The sequence below is a fragment of the Numenius arquata genome, unplaced genomic scaffold (assembly GCF_964106895.1).
Source record: "Numenius arquata unplaced genomic scaffold, bNumArq3.hap1.1 HAP1_SCAFFOLD_906, whole genome shotgun sequence".
Classification (NCBI taxonomy): Eukaryota; Metazoa; Chordata; class Aves; order Charadriiformes; family Scolopacidae; genus Numenius; species Numenius arquata.
Window position 1 is genome coordinate 6,009 of NW_027414175.1, and position 21,487 is coordinate 27,495.

The window sequence follows — 21,487 nt, forward strand, 5'->3', positions numbered from 1 at the left end:
GGGGCAGAGGTTGGTGCAGAGGGAGTAGGTGCTGTTGGCCGGGCACCTGAGGGCTGGAAGGACAAGGCTTGGTCATCCCAAAATCGTCCAATCGTGGCTTTAGGATGGGTGGAGAAGGGTTGAGGAGAAACCCTGGGAGAAGGACTTGGGGGGTGTTGGGGGGGTGAGGAGCTTTTATTTGGGGAGAGGGGAAGGGAGAAGAACTTCCTCATGGGAGAACTTCCACGTGGGAGAAGAACAACCACGCGGGAAAAGAAATTCCAAGTGGGAGAAGAAATTCCACGTGGGAAGAGAATGTCCTCATGGGAGAAGAACTTCCATATGGGAGAAGAACTTCCACATGGGAGAAGAACGTCCATGTGGGAGAAGAAATTCCATGTAGGAGAAGAACTTGCATGTGGGACAAGAACTTTCATGTGGGTGAAGAAATTCCACTTGGGACAAGAACTTCCTCGTAGGAGAAGAACTGCCATGGAGGATGGAAGACATTTCCCACCCACGACCTCCTTCCCCCCCCACCCCCCCAACTTACGGCAGAAGGAAGGTCTTCTCCAAGCCCCAATGATGCCACCGGCATCTTGACAGGCGGTGGCGTAGCTCTGGATGCTCTGGCAGAGGACCTGGGTGTCCCCTTCGGCCAGGCAGAGGTCGTGGAGGCAGGTTTGAAAGTACAAGGTGGGGTCGATGAGGTGGTGGCAGGAGCCAAAGGGACCTTCTGGGACGGTGAGGAGGCCACAGTAGTTGGGTTTCTGGAGGACCACCTTCTTCTCCTCGCTGCAGACGGGACAGTCGTCCTCGGAACAGTCATCGCTGCAAGGAGCTTCGGATGTTTTCCAGGCGGAGCCAAAGGCCACCACGCTGGGGGCCAGTTGGCCACTGGGGAGGAGGAAGTCATCCTCCCGTTGCCCGTTGTAGTTGCCACAGAGCCCACAGAGGTGGCCCTGGTAGCTCTGCGGGACGGTGACCTTCACGTGGCGGAAGAGGTCGTAGCGTATGACGAGGCCGAAGTCGGTCTGAAGCAGGACGTCCATCCCGTGTTGGTACACCCAGACCCGGCCCTGGCTCAGGGTGGCCGGGAGGTGGTGGGATATGGAGTCCACCTGGGATGGAGGGAGAACCTCCAGTGACCCCCAAGGAGGCCACAAGGAGGAAGTTCTGGAGGTAGGAACCCCCATTGAGGGGCAGGGGGAAGCACCTTCCACCCAACCATCTCATGGCTCCACCCGACCTTCTCATGGCTTCACCCAACCTTCTCATGAATTTATGGCTCCCACTTTGAAGGCAAAGTCGGGGCGAGGGTGACCTTGTCTTGGAGATTGGGGGTGAGGTCTCCCCTCCATCAAGGAAGAACGAGTTTTGGGGTCCCAGGTTCTCACCCGAGAAGAGGTGGACCCCAAAACGTGGCCTTACTGAGACCAAGGTCTTGCTTCATGCCAGAGTCAATAGACTTTGGTGGCTTGCAACCCAAAAGAGGTCCAACTGTGCTCCACCACCCCCCATGAGAGGTCCCTTGTCACCTCCCACTGAGGTCAACGTGGACCTGGAGAAGTCACCACCCCAATGTTTGCACCCAAAAAGAGATGGACCACAAAGCTCCCCTGCAGTGGTTCCCTCCTTCCATTGGTGTCAAGGTCAATGTCAACCTCAAGGTCAACCATCAACGTCAATCCATAGACTTTGATGCCGGGACGTTCCACTAGAAAGACGTGGGCCCACCACGACCGTGTCCATCTTGCCACCCCACGGCAAACATCAACGTGAGCCCCCACGTGACTTTGTCACCAGAAAGAGGTGGAACCACCATGTGTGGACCCACCACAACTGTGTCCCTCTTGTCCCCCCAACGTGAGCCCCACACACTTTGTCACCAGAAAGAGGTGGGCCTCCAAAAAGTGCCACCTTACCATGACGTGTCCCCTCTTGCCTCGCGTCAAGCTCAAGGTGAGCCCGTAGACTTCCAGGGACAACTCTTGGATGCCGGAGACCTTCCTCTTCTTCCGGGCCTCCTTCTCCATTTTCACCGCGAAGGGTTGGCCACCCCCCACCTCGCAGGTCTCGCTCAGGACGTAAGAGCAGGCACCCGAGAAGTTGAAGGCGGCCCCGTCGAAGGAGACGTAGCTGCGGTCCCCGGTGGCCAGGCAGGTCCCCAAGGTGGCCGAGGAGCACTGGAAGACGCCCTCGATGACTTTCCCTTCTCCGCCCCCGGGACACGACGCCTCTTGACATTCCACGGTGCCCCCCGCCCGGCACCGACACATCTCCTCCTTGGTGGCCAAGAAGGTCTCCTCCGCTTGGTAGTAGAAGTCCCCCTGCTGGCACCCGCAGTGGGACACGGGGATGCAGATGTCACCGCTGAGGACGAAGTCCCCGTCGCAGGCGCAACCTTCCCGACAACTTTCCTGGCATTTTTCCGGGGAAAAAAGGCTCCAGCAGCTCCGGCCGCAGCCCCGGGGACAAGGCTCGTAGTGGCTGTTGGGGGGACACGGGAAACCTGTGGTGGGGCCGGGGAGGAGGGGGGAGCTCGTTAGCAACCAGGTAATTAGAGTCCGAATCCCATTGATTTTACTATAATTAGGGACATCCTAGCGCCCGCTGACGAAACTCATCAGATGGAGATTTTTTAACCCGGATATAGATTATTTTAGCCCATAATTAGATTTTTTTTTAACCCAAACGTAGATTATTTTAACCCACAATAACATTTTTTTAACCCAGATGTAGATTTTTTTAACCCAAATGTAGATTTTTTTAACCCGAATGTAGATTTTTAAACCCATAATTAGATTTTTTTAACCTAGATGTAGATTTTTTAACCCAAACGTAGACTTTTTAACCCATATGTAGACTTTTTTAACCCATAATTAGATTTTTTTACTCCAGATGTAGATTTTTTAACCCAGATGTAGCTTATTTTAACCCAGATGTAGATTTTTTTAACCCATAATAACATCTTTTAATCCAGATGTAGATTATTTTAACCCCTAATTAGATTTTTTACCCCAGATATAGATTTTTTTAACCCATTTGTATATTTTTTAACCCGGATGTAAATTTTTTAACCCATAATTAGATTTTTTTAACCCAGATTTAGATTTTTTAACCCAAACGTAGACTTTTTTACCCAGATGTAGATTTTTTTAACCCATAATTAGATTTTTTTAACCTAAATGTAGATTTTTTAACCCATAATTAGATTTTTTAACCCAAATGTAAATTATTTTAATCCAGATGTAGATTTTTTAACCCAGATGTCGATTTTTTAACCCAAATGTAGACTTTTTTACCCAGATGTAGATTTTTTTTAACCCATAATTAGATTTTTTTACTCCAGATGTAGATTTTTTGAAGCCGATACATAGATTTTTTTAATCCAGATGCATTTTATTTTAACCCAGATGTAGACTTTTTAAACACATAATTAGATTTTTTTTACCCCAAAATTAGATTTTTTTAACCCAGATGTAGATTTTTTTAACCCATAGTTATATTTTTTTTTACCCCAGATGTAGAGGGTTTTTTTAAACCAATAATTAGATTTCTTTTAACCCATATGTAGATTATTTTAACCCATATGTAGATTTTTTAACCTATAATTAGATTTTTTTAACCCAGATTTAGATTTTTTAACCCAAACATAGACTTTTTTTACCCAGATGTAGATTTTTTTAACCCATAATTAGATTTCTTTTATTCCAGATGTAGATTTTTTAAACCGATTCGTATTTTAACCCAGATGCAGCTTATTTTAACCCAGATGTAGACTTTTTAAACACATATTTAGATTTTTTTAACCTAGATGTAGAATTTTTTAACCCATAATTAGATTTTTTTTAACCCAGACGTAGATTTTTTTAACCCTTTTTTTTTTACCCCAGATGTCGATTTTTTAACCCAAATGTAGATATTTTTTTTTTAACCCAAATGTCGATTGCTTTTTTTAACCCAGATGTAGTTGTTTTTTTTTTTTTCACCCCAAATCACCTCATTTCCCCCCAATTTTCCTGGAGGAATCGAAGACCTTCCTTCAAAAACGGACTCGCTCCTTCCCTGGGTCCAAAATCGACTTCGGGGGGGTGGGGGGGTGGTGTGCCCCTTTCTCCTCATTTCACTATTTTGGGTGGATTTCATGGGTTTTTTGCCCTCCGGGCAATTAACCCTCACTCTTTTTTTTTTCAGCCCAAAGAAATTGGTGTTTTTTGGGGGTTCAATTATTCCCTGGAATGGTGGGGTTTTTTTTGGAGATGATAGGACCAACCTGGGCTTCAGGTGGAGAAGGAAGCCCCGGGAGGGGGAGACGATTTTTGGGTGGGAATCCCTTCGGTTCCCCCACCTGGGTTTGACCAAGGATTGGGGTTCCCTTGGACTTTTGTGATCCCCTTAAAGAACCCCCCCCCCCCAAAAAAAAAACCCAACCCTCAAATCAACCCAACTCACGGCAAAAATCCTCCGTCCTCCACCTCCCCACCGCCGCGCCGGCGGCCTGGCAGACCTCAGCGTAGTGGGCGATGAGGGGACACCTCACCCCTTCCCACTGCGGGAAGAGGCAAAAATCATGGAGGCAGCTTTGGAAGTACTTTTGGGGGTCCACCAGAGCGTGGCAAGCTCCGAAGGGTCCACCTTCTTCTAAGATGATGCCGCAACCTTTCTTGGAGACCTCCCGGTAACGTAGGGCTTCCATGGTGGCGGTGGGACATTCCAGCTGGGAGGTCTCCCCGCAACCGGGGACGTCGGTGACCTTCCAGCTGCGCCCCAAGGCGACGGGGTCGGAGGTGACCTGGCCGCTCTTGGTCATCATCTCGTCCTCCTCCTGCCCGTTGTAGTTGCCGCAGAGGCCGCAGAGGGCGCCGGCATAGGCCGCAGGGACGGCGGCCATCAGGCGGCTCTGCCCGTCGTAGGACACGGCGAGGCCAAAGTCGGTCTCCACCACCACGTCCCCCCCGACCCGGGAGACGGAAACCTTCCCACCCCAGCGGCCGTAGGGCAGGTTGGCCAACCGACCATTGACCTGGGGTGACAACCCAATAAATAGATAAATAAATAAAAATATAGAAATGAAAATAAAAATAAAAATAAGAAGAAAAATATAGAAATAGAAATAAAAATAAATAAAAAAATAGAAATAAAAATAAGAATAAAAATAAAAATAGAAATAAAAATATAGAAATAGAAATAAAAATATAGAAATAAAAATAAAAATAAATAAAAAAATAGAAATAAAAATAAGAATAAACATTAAAATATAGAAATAAAAATAAAAAAATAATTTAAAAAATCTAAATCTAAACCTTAATCTAACAATAATATAATTATTATTACTATTATTATATTACTAAGAATTAAATATAATGTAATACAGTATAATATATAATACTAAAATACTTCTTCTTCTTCTTATTATTATTATTATTATCATTATTATTTGGCATCCAGCAGTAAAAGCCGATCGTCTTTTCACACCACCGGCAATTTGGGTGCCCAAAAAATCAGAATTTCCCACTATATATAGAAAAAAAAAAAAAAAAGTGTTTCCCAATTCATGAAAAAAATCAGCGTTTCCCAATTTCGGAAAAAAATCAGTGTTCCCTAATATTGAAAAAAATCAGGGTTTCTCGGTTTAGAAAAAAAAACAACGTTTCTCAATATCAGAAAAAATCAGAGTTTCCCAAAATAGGAAAAAATCAGCCTTTCCCAATTTTGGGAAGAAATGGGACCAGGAGGTTGAGGTGAGGAGGAGGAGGAGAAGAGATGGGACATGTGGGTTGGGTGAGGAGGAGGAGAAGAGATGGGACGTGTGGGTTGGGTGAGGAGGAGGAGAAGAGATGGGATGTGTGGGTTGGGTGAGGAGGAGAAGAAGAAGAGATGGGACATGTGGGTTGGGTGAGGAGGAGGAGAAGAGATGGGACGTGTGGGTTGGGTGAGGAGGAGGAGAAGAGATGGGACGTGTGGGTTGGGTGAGGAGGAGGAGAAGAGATGGGACCAGGAGGTTGAGGTGAGGAGGAGGAGAAGGTGATGAAGATGGTGGTTGAAGAACCCAACCTTTGCTGAACTCACCGTGATTTTGCCGGGGTGTTTCCGGTTGATGCTGATGGTTTTGCCGTAGACTTTGACCACCACCAGAGAGATGGAGGCGGGCGGTTCATCATCCTGGCGGCCGTTCTGCACCAACACCTGGAAGTCCACCAGGCCTGGGGTCTTCTCGCACAACCCCACCATCTGGTAGATGCAGGTGCCCTGGAAGATGAAGCTCCCACCGTCGAAGGTCTCGTAGTGGGTGGCACCAACGGCCGAGCAGGTCCCGTGTCTCTTGGGGTAACAACCTTGGATGCCCTCCTCCAACCGACATTCTTCTCCATTCCGGCAGTTGTCCTCTCGGCACACAGCATTCTGGGAGGTCCCATCGCAGACGCAACGTTTGGTGCAGGTGGTGTCACCCCAAAACTCCTCGTGGAGGCTGTGGAGGAGGCCCTCGTGGAGGCAGCCGCACTGGTCCTGGGGGATGCACTGGTTGGCCTCCAGGAGGAAGCCTTCCTGGCAGGAGCAGGTCTCCACACAGGCCGAGGCGGGGCAATCGGTGGGGACAGCGGTGGGGTTGCAGGTGATGGGACAGGCAGGGCCGCATGTGGTGTAGTTGCTGTACTTGGGGCAGGAGAGGGCTGTGGAGGAGAGGGGACAGCATGGTCATGGTGGGATGGGACACCATGGTCATGGTGGGACGCCTTGTCATGGTGGGATGGAAGCCATGGTCATGGTGGGATGGGACACCGTGGTCACGGTGGGACACCTTGTCATGGTGGGATGGAAGCCATGGTCATGGTGGGATGGGACACCATGGTCATGGTGGGGATGAGACACTGTGGTCATGGTGGGGTGGGACACTGTGGTCATGGTGGGGTGGGACACCTTGTCATGGTGGGATGGAAGCCATGGTCATGGTGGGATGGGACACCATGGTCATGGTGGGGATGAGACACTGTGGTCATGGTGGGGTGGGACACTGTGGTCATGGTGGGGTGGGACACCTTGTCATGGTGGGATGGAAGCCATGGTCATGGTGGGATGGGACACCATGGTCATGGTGGGTATAGGACACTGTGGTCATGGTGGGATGGGACACCTTGTCATGATGGGGATGGATGCCATGGTCATGATGGGGATGGATGCCATGTTATGGTGGGGATCAATGCCATGGTCATGGTAGGGATAGAAAACCATGGTCATGGTGGGGATGGACACCATGGTCATGGTCATGGTGGGACACCTTGTCATGGTGAGGATGGACACCATGGTCATGGAGGAGATGGGACACTGTTGTCGTGGTGGGATAGGACACCTTGTCATGGTGAGGATGGACACCGTGGTCATAGTGGGATGGGATAACAGTCATGGTAGGGATAGAAAACCATGCCCATGGTGGGATGGGACACCATGGTCATGCTGGGGATGGACATCATGGTCATGGAGGGGATGGACATCGTGGTCATGGAGGGGTGGGACACCATGGTCATGGTAGGGATAGAAAACCATGCTCATGGTGGGGATGGAACATCATGGTCGTGGTAGGCATAGGACACTGTGGTCATGGTGGGATGGGTCAACTTGTCATGATGGGGATGGACACTGTGGTCATGGTGGGGATGGACACTGTGGTCATGGTGTGGTGGGACACTATGGTCATGGTGGGCACCCACAACCCTTTCAGCCCCACCTTCGTGCGCCCTGACTCAAAATGACCTCCTCCCACCTCACCGGAGATACCAAGAACCCTCCCCGTTGACTCAGTTTCCCTTTTCTACTCGTTTCCATCCCATTACCCCCTAATTCCACCCACCTTAATGAAGGTCCCCGTTGCCCCGCCCACCCCCCGGTGAAGCTACTCACGACAATTGGCCAACGTCCTCCAATCGGAGACGGCCATTCCCTCTTCCCGACAGTCATCTGCGTAGGCTTCCAGGGCCCGGCAGAGCAGGACGTGGAGACCATTGTTGATGCTGAGGTCGTAGATGCAGTTCTTCAGGTAGACCTGGGGGTCCAGGGTGTGGTGACACCCCTCGAAAGGTCCCGGCCGTTGGGTGATCAACCCGCAAGACTCCTCCCCCTCGTATTTTGTCCCCTCGTCCCCTGGACAACCTCTGCAGTCCCCACTGCTGTAGTTGTCCCAGCAAGGCTGGCTCTGGTTGGTGGCCTCCCTACCCAGGTCCCCTGTCAGGTTGCCCTGGGACAAGTGGTCATCCTGGGGGTCGCCGTTGCCGTTGCCACACAAGCCGCAGACTTTGGCCGAGAGGGTGCTGGGGAGTTTGAGCACCAGGTGATGGTCCCAGTCGTAGAGGACCTTCAGGTGGAAGTGGGTCTGGATCAGGAGGGACCTGCCCTTCTGCCGTAGGCGGAGCTTCCCCCGGGCCAAGGAGATGGGGAGGTGGGAGCGACGGTTGTTCACCTGGAGGAGAAAGAAACACCAACTATGAAACCCATGAAAAACCAACGAATTTCATCAAACGTGGCCCAAAAAGTAGACTCTTTGGAGTTTTGAGGTTTCTCCTTCCAAGGGACGACCACGTGGTGGTGCCACCACTTCATGGGTGGCAGCACGGAAGATCCTTGAAGTTGGAGAAGACCCTGAATATCCTCCTTAAAGACATTATTCTTTTTGCTGGCTTACCCTCACGATGCCGTTCTCGGCCCTGATGGCCTCCACGGTGACGTCATAGACGTGGACGGTCACGGCGTCCACGTAGGAGACTCCCAGGTGGCTCCTGGCTTCGTTTTTGGCCTCCACGCTGAAGAAGGGGATGGTGGGATCCTGGTGGCAGGTCTTGGTCAAGGTGTATGTGCAGGTGCCCATGAGATGGAAGGCTTTCCCGTCAAACGTCCGGTAGTGGGAGTCACCAGCGGCCCAGCAGGTCAAGGGGGCTTCGTGGACGCAGGTGGGTTGGCTGTCCACCACCTGGCACTTCTCCTGGCAAGAGAGATCTTCGCAGGAGAGCTGAGGAGAAGCTACAGAAAATGGGGGGAAAAAAACACCCTCAATCCATGGATGGGCAACCAAAGGTCAGAGCATCATTGGAGAAGACATGGATGGGCAACCAAAGGTGAGACCATCCATGGAGAAACCATGGATGGGCAACCAAAGGTCAGAGCATCATTGGAGAAGACATGGATGGGCAACCAAAGGTGAGACCATCCATGGGTTGACCCTACTTACTGGTGGCACAAAGGCCGGTGAAGCCGTAGCCGAGGTAGTGATCGAACCCAAAGTTGAGGAGCCCAAAGGGTGACCTCTGGTTGTCCACCCTCTGGATCTCCTCTGGGTTGCTCATGGTGACGCTGGCCCAGGAGAAGTCCGTGCCGGGAATCTCTTGCCAGGACAAGGTCTTCAGCTTCTGGTTGAAGGTGGTGGAGTGGGCCTCCTCTTGATGGGCCACCAGGAGGAGGTGGTTGGTGTAACCGGGCAGGCCCACCACCCGGTAGGAGGTGCAGTAGGTGGAGACCGGTGGGATGTTGAGAAGAAAAGGGTCTCTCTTCAAGGAGCCGGTGGCCCCGGTGAAGAAGAAGACAACCTGAATTGGGGCCGAAGAGGTGACGTAAAGAGGTGAATAGGGGCCAACCTTGACCTTCTGGACCTCCCCGGCTTTCATGGACTTGGTGGTCACCACCTCCCCCTTCTGGTAGGTGACGGTGGCTTTTTCGGCGGCCACCAGGTAGACGACGTCCGTCGCCTTCTGCCAAGGGTTGGGGGGTACCAGGTAGGTTTTACCCCAGGAGGTGACCGGGAGAAGTTGTTCCACCACGTGGTCGCAACCCGTGTGGACCTTGATGCAGGTGTGACCGCTGAAGACGGCCACCGCTTTGTCCGCCTTGACCTCGGTACCGGATAAATCGGAACTGCTTTGAAGTTGGAAGGCGTGGTAGGGCTTCAAGGTGACCTTGAGGGTGGTCCCAGGGGGGTTGTTCTTCCCCCTGTAGTAGAACTTGCCCTTGGCTTTGATGGTGACGGTGGTGGAGGTGTCACCGGCCACCACGGCCAACTCCTTCAGCCCTTCCGTCTTGTGGTCTTCAGGCGTCACCACGTAGTAGTGGTGGCCCAACATCTCCAGCGGTAGAAGGGTGGTGGCCCCCAAGGTGTAGGTCTTGGAGCTGAGGGCCACCACCGTCACGTCCTGGGTGGCCTGGATGAGGACAACCTTCTCCGAGAGGCGGTTGCCCACCAGCTCCAGGGTGGAGGGGAGGCGGAGGGTGAAGGTGTCACCGGCGTCACCCTCACCGGCGTCCCCCCTCCCGAGGAGGTAGGTTCGGGTGACGGGATCCCCCCGGGGGGTCGGGGTCAGCGTCACCGTCACCTCGGCGCGGGGGGTGTCGGGGACGGGGGTGAGGAGGAGGCGGAGGTTGGGGGAGGTGGCCCCGTCATCATTTTGGGGGAAAACAGCCAGAAATCGGCGGCCGGGAAAGGCGGCGCTGGGAAAAGCTGGGGGGGGGGGGAGGGGATAAAAAGAGGGGGAAAAAGGGGTTTTGGGGTGGTTTGGGGGGGTTGGGGGAGGGGGGGTTTGGGGAGGGAAAATGGAATAAATAGAATAAATATAAATATAAATATAAATATAAATATAAATATAAATATAAATACAAATAGAAATACAAAAATAAATATAAAATAAGAAGAAATATAAATAATATAAATAATATAAATATAAATATAAATATAAATACAAAAATAAAAATAAAAATAAAAATAGAAATTAAAAAATAAAAAATAAATAATAGAAATAGAAATAGAAATAAAAAAATCGATATAAAGTTAAAAATAGAAAACAAGATTAAAATAAAAATAGAAATAGAAACTAAAATAAAAATAGGAAAAAATTAAAAAAACAGAAATAGAAATAAAAATAAAAATACAAAATAAAAATAAAATTAAAAATAGAAATAGAAATAATAGAAATAGAAATAGAAATATAGAAAGAAATAGAAATAGAAATAGAAATAGAAATAGAAATAGAAATAGAAATAGAAATAGAAATAGAAATAGAAATAGAAATAGAAATAGAAATAGAAATAGAAATAAAAGTAAACATAAAAATAAAATTAAAAAAAATAAAAATAGAAACAAAAATAAAATTAAAAATAGAAATACAAAATAGAAACTGAAATTTAAAAATAAAAATAAAAACAGAAATAAAAATAAAATTAAATATGGAAATAGAAATAGAAATAAAACCAGAGATAAAATAACAATAAAATGAAAATTAAAATTAAAAACAGAAAAAATTAAAATTAAAATTAAAATTTAAAATAAATAAAAACAGAAATGAGGAGGTAATGAGGAATTTTTGGCGCAAAACCTATAAATCCAGGGATGAGAGATTTTTTGCTAAAAAAGGCAAGAAAATCTTTTTGGTTGGGAAAAATATGGAATAAGGGAAATTTTCAGAAAAAAACCCCAGGGAATAAGAGCTTTTTAGTGTAAAACCCCTAAAATCAGTCCAAAATTTGGAAAATTAAGGGTTTTTTTGGGGGGAAAAAGGTCACTTACCGCAAAAAAGAGCCAGGAAGGCCGGGACCCACCACATCCTGCCCATTTCTGGGGGAAAAAAAAGGCAAAAAAGGGAAAAATTCACATTTTTTGGGGGGGGGAAGGCCAAAACTGAGGAAAAGTCACATTTTTGGGGGGAAAAAAGGCCAAAACTGAGGAAAAGTCACATTTTTTGGGGGGAAAAAAGGCCAAAACTGAGGAAAATTCTCATTTTTGGGGGGAAAAAAGGCCAAAACTGAGGAAAATTCTCATTTTTGGGGGGAAAAGGCCAAAACCGAGGAAAAGTCACTTTTTTTTTTTGGGAAAAAAGGCCAAAACCGAGGAAAATTCACATTTTTGGGGGAAAAAAGGCCAAAACTGAGGAAAATTCTCATTTTTTTGGGAAAAAAGGCCAAAACTGAGGAAAAGTCACCTTTTTTTTGGGAAAAAAGGCCAAAACTGAGACAAATTCACATTTTTGGGGGGAAAAAGGCCAAAACTGAGGAAAAGTCACATTTTTTGGGGGGGGAAAAAGGCCAAAACCGAGGAAAAATCACTTTTTTTTTGGGAAAAAAGGCCAAAACCGAGGAAAATTCTCATTTTTTGGGGGAAAAAAGGCCAAAACTGAGGAAAATTCACATTTTTTGGGGGGAAAAAAGGCCAAACCTGAGGAAAATTCACATTTTTTTGGGAAAAAAGGCCAAAACCGAGACAAATTCACATTTTTTTGGGGAAAAAAGGCCAAACCCGAGGAAAAGTCACATGTTTGGGGGGGGGGGGAAAGGCCAAAACTGAGGAAAAATCACATTTTTGGGGGGAAAAAAGGCCAAAACTGAGGAAAATTCACATTTTTGGGGGGAAAAAAGGCCAAAACCGAGGAAAAGTCACATTTTTTTGCGGGGGTGGGGAAGCCACGAAGGAACAAACATGAGCCCAGACGGACCCAAAGCGCCCCAAAAATCCCCCACCCCCCAAAAACCCCCCCCACCCCCCCACAACCCTCTCCCACCCCCTCCAATAACTACCCCCCCACCCCACACACCGCCCCCCCACCCCCTAAAACCAGCCCCCCACCCCCCCTCCCCATAACCGCCCCCCCAACCCCCAAAACGCCCCCACCCCCCCACCCCTCCAAACAACCCCCCCACCCCCCTAAAAAGCACCCCCCACCCCCCCACAACCCTCTCCCACCCCCCACAATAACCACCTTCCCACCCCACACACCGCCCCCCCACCCCCTAAAACCAGCCCCCCACCCCCCCCACACCCCCACACCCCCTCCCCATAACCACCCCCCCACCCCCCAAAACGCCCCCACCCCCTCAAACAACCCCCCCCAAAAACCATCCCCCCCCACCCCCCACAACCCACTCCCACCCCCCCAATAACCACCCCCCCACCCCACACCCCGCCCCCCCAACCCCCAAAACAGGCCCCCCCCAACCCCCCCAACCCCCCTCCCCATAACCACCCCCCCGCCCCCCAACAACCCCCCCACCCCCCAACAAAACCCCCCACCCCACTCCCCCCATCCCCTCCAACCCCCCCCACCCCCCCAATAACCACCCCCCCACCCTACACACCGCCCCCCAACCCCCCCTCACCCCCTAACACCCCCCCCCCCCAAGATGTGGGGAGATGGGGGGGGAGGGGGGGCAGAAGCTTCGAGAACGTCGGAGGGGGGGGATTGGGGTCGGGGGGGGGCATTGGGGTGGGGGGGTTGGGGGTCGGGGGAGGGGCCACTGAGGGGTGGGGGGTGGGTTGTTGGGGGTGCGGGGGGGTGATGGTGGGGAGGTTGTTAGTGGGACCCAACGGGGGGGTGGGGGGTGGGGGATTTTTTGGGCGAAAAACCCCCAAATCGGCTCAAACTGGGGGGGGGGCTCTTTAACGACCAAAAATAATCCCAAAATCCCCATTTTTTAGAGAATTTGGGGGGGGGGGTGTGTCAATTTTAAAACAACCCCCCTCCAGCACTCCCTCTTCCCCCCCTGAGACTCCCCCCCTTTTTTTTGCCTCCCATGGACCCCCCCCCCCAGCCCCCAAAATTGGGGTAAAAACCATAGAAATAGGTAAAATAAGACCCCCCCCACACCCCCTCCTCTCCTCTCTCCCCCTCCTCCCCCCTCCTCCCCCCAAACTTACCGGGGGGGGTCCTTTTTCCTCAGCGCCCCCCCCCCAAAAAAAAACCCCGTGGAAGAAACGACCCCCGCTTTGGTCCCAAAATCGCTCTTTTTATACCCAAAAGGGGCTTATCTTTTTTTTTTTTTTTTTTTTCCCAAAAGCCCCCCCCCCTCTCCCCCCCCCCTCTCCGGGGACATTGACCCCCCCCGCCTCCCATTTTCCTGGAACTGGAATTTCTAGGGGAATTGGGGGGGGGGGGGAGGGATGAAAAATCGCAGCTGGGAAAAAACCTCAGGAAGAAGCCAAAAAGCTTGAAATTTGTCCCAAAAGTCTGTCTCGACGGTGACCCTGGGGGGGGTTGGAATTGAGCTCGGGGCAAAAAATTGGCTGATTTTGCCTTTTTTACAGATTTTTCTTTTCACGGGGGAGGGGGGGGGAGGAGAGGGGTTGAGGGTAAAAAAAAAAGGGAGCAGAATGAGGCAAAACCTGCAATTTTTGGGTCGGAGCTTCTTCTTTTCAGGCTTTTCCCGTGGGAAGATGGGATTTGGAGGTAAGAAACTTTATTTGCCTTAAAATTGCGGAATTTGGGTGAAATTCACCCCAGAAAAAAAAAAAAAGCCAGCAGTTGATTTGGGACAAAAGGGGATTTTTGGGGCAAAAATCGGGATTTTAGGGTCAAAAATTGCGCCTCAAATTGGGCCCTTCCCATCGTGAATCCTGCCTCGGTTTCCCCCTTTTTTTCCCCCCGAAAACACCTAAATATGGTTTTTTTCACCCAAAAAACCCCTCCGTATTTTCTCCGGGGGGGGGGTGTGTGTCCCTCTGGCAGGACCCCAAATTGGGGCAAAACGGGAGGAAAAAAGGGTTAAAAATTCGATTTTTCTCGACTCTCCCTCATTAACAAAAATCACAACTTTGTATTTGTGCCTTTCTTTTAAAAAATGGTCAAAAAATGGGTTTTTTTCCCCCAAACCCCTTCCAGTTTACACCCGGGTTTTCTCCAGGGGGGGGTTCCTATCAGCAGGACCCCAAATTGGGGCAGAAGGGTGGAAAAAAAGGTTAAAGATTGATTTTTCTCAACTCTCACTCATTAACAAAAATCACAACTTTCCCATTTGTACCATTCTTTAAAAAATTGGACAAAAATTGGGTTTTTTTCCCCCCAAACCCTTCCAGTTTATGCCTGTTTTTTGTCTGGGTGGGGGGGAGGCAGATTTCCATCGGCAGGACCCCAAATTGGGGCAAAACAGGTGTAAAAAAGGGTTAAAAATTCGATTTTTCTCAAATCTCGCTTGTTAAAAAAAATCACAACTTTCCCATTTGTGCCATGCTTTTAAAAAATGGTCAAAATTGGTTTTTTTCCCCCCAAATCCCCTAGTTTACACCCAGTTTTTCTCCGGGGGGGGGTGGGGTGGGTGTGGATTCCCACTGGCAGGACCCCAAATTGGGGCAAAACAGGTATAAAAAAGGGTTAAAAATTCGATTTTTCTTGACTCTTGCTCATTAACAAAAATCACAACTTTCCCATTTGTGCCATGCTTTTAAAAAATGGTCAAAATTGGTTTTTTTCCCCAAAACCCCCTAGTTTACACCCAGTTTTTCTCGGGGGGGGGGGAATTCTGACCGGCAGGACCCCAAATTGGGGCAAAAAGGCTGGAAAAAAAGGTTAAAGATTGATTTTTCTCAACTCTCAGTTGTTAATAAAAATCACAACTTTCCCATTTGTACCATTCTTTTAAAAAATGGACAAAAATTGGGTTTTTTTCCCCCCAAACCTTCCCAGTTTATGCCTGGTTTTTCTCCAGGGGGGTGATTGCCCCAAATTGGGGCAAAATGGAAGGAAAAAGGGGTTAAAAATTCGATTTTTCTCGACTCTCCCTTTTTAACAAAAATCGCAACTTTCTATTTGCGCCATTCTTTTAAAAAAATGGTCAAAAAAAGTTTTTTTTCCCCCCAAACCCTCCAGTTTACACCTGTTTTTTCTTTCGGGGGGTGTGTGTGTCCCACCGTCAGGACCCCAAATTGGGGCAAAAAGGGTCGAGAAAAGGGTTAAAATACTCAGACAAATTGATTTTTCTCGACTTTCGCTCATTAACAAAAATCACAACTTTGTATTTTTACCATTCTTTCAAAAAATGGTCAAAATAATTCATACACACACACCCCCCCCCCCAAGAATTAAGGCTTTTGGGGATCCAAAAATAGGGTTTTTTATAAATATGGGGTAAAAAAGGCCGTAAAAAGGGCCTGGGGGGGAATTTAAGGAGAAAATTTTTGCCCCCCCCAGAGCATCGTTAGGTTGGTTTTGGGTTTTTTTTTGTAATTTTACCAAATTTTTACGATTTTACAGGAATGGGGATGAAGCCCCCCGTGATTTTCCTCCTCCTGGTGTTGGGTAGGTGTGTCCCCTCCCCCCCAGAAAAAGGAAATAATGGAAAATTCGTGCGTTTTCGGTTGATATTTCCCGTTTCTTCTCCAGGAGCCGCGATGGACGTCCCACCGGCACGAGAAAAAGGTGGATTTTACCAGGTTTTGCCCGAAAAAGTGGTTTTTCCACCCAAAACAGGGTCTTTTCAGCTTTTATGTGGGGAGAGGGGGGAGGGGGAAGAGGTTCCACGTGGTTTATATGGAATTTATTCGAGCTTTTTTTGGTGTTTTTTGGCCTCAAAACGGCATCTGGAGGGAGCTGGAGAGGTGGGGCTGGTGGCAACCTTGTGAAGTTCTTGGTGGCCACCACCATGGCCTCGGTGGCCAAGGGCGAGGTCCTCCCCATGGGTCTTGGAGGGTTTTTCGGGGGGATGTGGGTTTTGAGGGGAAAAATGTGGGTTTTGGGGGGAAAATGTGGGGCTTGGGGGGAAACAGCAGAACCTCAGGAGAACCTCAGGAGAACCTCATGAAGTTCAACCAGGCCAAGTTCAAGGTCCTCCCCTGTGGGTCTTGGGGCCACTCCAAGCTCATCTCCAGGTTGGGGGGCGAATGGGTGGAGCCCCGAGGAAAAGGACTTGTGGGGGTGGTGGTGGGTGACGAGAAGCTCCGCATGAGCCACCCACGTGGGTTGGAAGCCCACCAAGCCACCAGCAACTTGGGCTCCAACCTCAGCAGTGTGGCCACCACCAGGGTGAGGTGGGGTGGGGGCGGTTCTGCTCCACTCTGGGGCCACCAGAAGGACATGGACCTCTTGGAGAGGAGGCCCTGGAGATGGTCCAAGGGATGAAGCCCCTCTGCTGTGAGCGTTGGGGGTTCTTCAACCTGGAGAAGACTCCAAGGAGACCTTGGAGCCCCCCTCCCAGTTCCAAACTGGGCCAACTGGAAAGTTGTGGGGTGGTCTTCATCAGGGGGTGGAGCCAGAGGCTGAGGGGGGAAGGGTTTTCACCTGAAAGAGAGGAGATTTAGGGTCGATTTTAGGAGGAACTTCTTCACCCTGAGAGTGGTGGGACCTTGGCCCAGGTCGCCTGGAGAAGCTGTGGTTGCCCCCATCCCTGGAGGGGGTTCAAGGGCAAGTTGGAGGGGGCTTTGGGCAACCTGGGCTGGTGGGAGGTGGCCCAACCCAAGACCTGTAGTTGCCACCACCCACCCCCCCCACGTGTGACCCGGGCCCTTCCCTTCAGCCCCACTTTCACCCCAAAGCCTTGGGACACCCAGGAGAAGACAAGCCTCGTTTTAGGTGCTCCCCGTTTCGAATCAGGAATCCCAAACCCGGCGGATTTCACCCCAAAATGGAGGTGGGGGGGTGGGGTCTCCTCAACCTTTGTCTTCCCCCAGAATCCTTGCTCTACCCCTACGGCCCCAGCCAGCGTGACCAGAAGAACCCCAAACTGGATGATGGGACGTCCAAGAAGGTCTCCCTGGCCCTGCCCTTCACCTTCTACAGCAAAGACTACCAAAGCCTTTACGTACGACCCCAAAATCCCACCTTTTCCACCGTTTTCTCTCCATTTTCCCATTTCCCCCCTTTTTTGGGGTCCTTTTCCACTCCATTTTGTCCCTTGTGTCCGTCCCCCCCCCCCAAAATCTTTGGTTGCCAGAATCTGAGGGGGGTTTTTTCAGGTCCTCGTGTGGGTGGTGGGGCTTGGGAGGAGACCTCCACCCTTGGGTGGTCCGCGGCCACCTTGAGGGTGTTATTTCCCATCACCCCCCTCTTCCTGCTGGAGCTGGAGATCCAAAATGACCTAAAGGTGGGGGTCAGAAGGCCCATATGGGGCCACCCCCAAGTCCACCTTCTGACCCCCTCAAGGTGTTGACCCTGTGGTAGGACACCCCAACCTGTGGTCACCACCCACCCCCCAGAGGGGGGGGTTGACCTGACCTCCCTGTGGGTCTTGGAGGGTTTTTCTGGGGGGGTGGTAATGTGGGTTTCGGGGGGAAATGTGGGTTTGGGGGGAAAATGTGTCTTTGAGGGAAAAAATGTGGGTTTGGGGGGAAAATGGGGGTTTGGGGGGAAATAGGAGAACCTCAGGAGAACCTCAGGAGAACCTCGTGAAGTTCAACCAGGCCAAGTTCAAGGTCATCCCCGTGGGTCTTGGAGGGTTTTTCTCGGGGGGTGGGGGGGAAATGTGGCCCCCCACATGGGACCCCCCCCGCCCCCCCCATGTCCATCTCCCAACCCCTTCAAGGTGTTGACCCCGTGGTAGGACACCCCCGCTCCACAACCTGTGGTTGTCACCCACCCCCCGGGGGGCGGGGGGTTGACCTGACGTCTCCCGCAGGTGAACAACAACGGCGTCATCTCCTTCGACACCCGCATCAGCCAATACACCCCCGACCCCCTCCCATTGGCCGACGGGCGCCCCTTCGTGGCCCCCTATTGGGCGGACGTGGACAACGTGCTGGGAGGGGATGTCTTCTACCGCGAGAGCACCGAGCCCGCGCTGTTGGCCCGTGTCACCCGGGACATCAACCAGTACTTCCCCACCACCCCCTTCAGCGCCACGTGGGCTTTCGTGGCCACCTGGGACCACGTGGCCTATTACGGCTCCACCACCAATAAGGTAAGGACCCACGTGTTGGTCTTCTGACCCCCATGTTGGCCTTCAGACCCCCATGTTGGTCTTCTGAGCCCCAGGTTGGCCTTACGACCCATGTGTTGGCCTTGTGACCCACATGTTGTTCTTGTGACCCACATGTTGGCCTTGTGACCCACATGGTGGTCTTGCACCCACGTGTTGGCCTTGCGACCCATGTGATGATCCACGTGTTGGCCTTCTGACCCACATGTTGGTCTTACAACTGATGTGTTGGTCTCACAACCCATGTGTTGGTCTCATGACCCATTTGTTGGTCTTTGTGACCTCTTCCTTGGCCTTCACAACCCATTCGTGGCCTTCACACCCCATTTGTGGCCTTCATGACCCACTGGTGGTCTTCATGACCCATTTGTGGCCTTCACGACCCATTTGTGGGCTTCAGGTTCCATTTGTGACTTTCACCACCCATTTGTGGCCTTCACCTTCCATTCCTGCTCTTCACAACCCATTTGTGACCTTCATGACCCATTTGTGGCCTTCATGACCCGTTTGTGGCCTTCACGACCCGTTTGTGGCCTTCACGACCCATTTGTGGCCTTCACGACCCATTGGTGGCCTTCACGACCCACTTGTGTCCCCTCTGGCCACGGTGTCCGCCCCCGGTGATGTCATCTCCCCCTTCTTTCGGATAGGGCAACACCTTCCAAGCCGTCCTGACCACCGACACCAAGACGTCTTTCATCATCCTCAACTACTGGGACATCCAGTGGACCACAGGGGCGGCCAGCGATGGGAACGCCGAAACGGGTCTTGGTGGGATCCCGGCCCACGTAGGTGGAGTAGAGGGTTGTGAGATGGGGGAGTTGAGGAACTGGGGAGGAGGTTGACCCGTACTGGTTTTTACGGGGACACCACCAGTTTGCCCAACGTAGGACTTTGGGCCACGATGTTTTGGGGGGAAACCACCCTGAAGGTAGAACTTTGGACCATCATTTTTCTGGAGAAGATAAGGTTGGAGGTTGGTCCAAGGATGATGAAGGTTGGTCCAATGATGATGAAGGTTGAGGTTGGTCCAACGATGATGAAGGTTGGAGGTTGCTCCAATGACAATGAAGGTTGGTCCAACGATGATGAAGGTTGGTCCAACGATGATGAAGGTTGGAGGTTGCTCCAACAATGATGAAGGTTGGAGGTTGTCCCACATCATTTTTGGAGGCCACCATTAGCTTCACTGAAGCTTGGAGCTTGGCCCATGACATCATTTTGGGGGGCCACCACCCCCAGTAGAAGGTTGTCCCACCCTATGGGGGTGACGTTAAGCCTCCCTGTCCGCCATCTTGGCCTCGTTTTCAGGCCGGTTTCAACAGCGGAGACGACACCAACTTCTACAACATCCCGGGTTCCCAGACCGATGCCATCATCAACATCACCCAGACCTCCAACGTCAACGTCCCCGGGCGCTGGGTCTTCCAGGTGGATGACTTTAAGGTGACGGGTGTCCCCACCGATGTCCCCAAGGTGGCCGACGTCAACAGCTGCTGGTTGTAAGTTTTGGGGTGGAAACTGGGTTAAAAGGAAAAAAAAGGAGAACTGGGAAAATGGGTTCCTCTTCTTGAGGTCTTGGTTTCTTCTCGTAGGTAGATGAAGACCTGGAGCAGAGGGACTGTCCCCCATGTCCCCACGGTCTCCCATGGTCCCCATTGTCCCTGTTGTCCCCGTTGACCTCATTGTCCCCATCATCCCCATTGTCCCCGTTGTCCCCACCATCCCCATTGTCCTCATCGTCCCCACCATCCCTGTTGTCCACACCATCTCCATTGTCCCCATCGTCCCCATCAATCCTCTTGTCCCCATTGTCCCCACTGACCTCATTGTCCCCATCGTCCCCACCATCCCCATTGTCCCCGTTGTCCCCACTGTCCCCATCAATCCTTTTGTCCCTGTTGTCCCCATTGTCCCCGTTGACCCCATCACCCTTGTTGTCCCTGTTGTCCCCATCGTCCCCATTGTCCCTGTTGTCCCCGTCGTCCCCATTGTCCTGTCACCCCTGTTGTCCCCGTTGTCCCTGTTCTTTGTCCCCATCATCCCCGTTGACCTCGTTGTCCCCATTGTCCCCATCACCCTCCATTGTTCTTACTGACCTCATTGTCCCCACCATCCCCATTGTCCCCGTTGTCCCCACTGTCCCCATCAATCCTCTTGTCCCTGCCATCCCCGTTGTCCCCATTGTCCCCGTTGACCCCATCACCCTTGTTGTCCTCGTTGTCCCTGTCATCCCCGTTGTCCCTGTCATCCCCGTTGTCCCCATTGTCCCTGTTGACCCCATCACCCTTGTTGTCCCTGTTGTCCCCATCGTCCCCATTGTCCCCACCATCCCCATTGTCCTGTCACCCCTGTTGTCCCCATTGTCCCCGTGTCACCCGCGTAGGTCAAGGTCAAGGATGCACCAACCTCAACCGGAGCAATAAAGTGACAGCCGCATCACGGTGTTTCCCGTGTCATTGTCATTGTCACCGTCACCGTCACCGCCACCGCTTGTATGGGATTTTGGGGCCCCAATTCAGCGCCCCAGAAATGTCACCCCCACAACACACAAAACACCCCCACAATACACAACACCCCCTCAACACACAACACCCCACAATACACAGCACCCCCCCAACACAACTTGGCACAAACACCCCCCAAAAATGGACCCACAACACCCTTTGACATGACACAACACCCCCCCCCCTACACACACACAACCCACAACTTGGCACAAACACCCCCAAAACATTACACCCACAACACTCTTTGATGTGACACAACACACCACACAATTTGGTGCAAACACCCCCAAAAACGGACCCACAAACACCCTTTGACACAACACAACACACACACACACCCCCCCCAACCC

General features: G+C 51.0%; 1 protein-coding gene across 1 annotated transcript; it reads left to right on the forward strand.

Annotated features, from left to right (window-relative positions):
* Positions 1-14,092: 14,092 nt before the first annotated feature.
* LOC141477829 (alpha-tectorin-like) lies at positions 14,093-21,068 on the forward strand. The gene is made up of 8 exons (XM_074167017.1): positions 14,093-14,171; positions 15,972-16,016; positions 16,101-16,136; positions 17,384-17,514; positions 18,328-18,609; positions 19,278-19,415; positions 19,939-20,129; positions 20,223-21,068. Exons 1-8 carry the CDS (start codon positions 14,096-14,098, stop codon positions 20,224-20,226), a joined length of 903 nt encoding a protein of 300 aa, XP_074023118.1. The 5' UTR covers positions 14,093-14,095; the 3' UTR covers positions 20,227-21,068.
* The last annotated feature ends 419 nt before the right edge of the window (positions 21,069-21,487 follow it).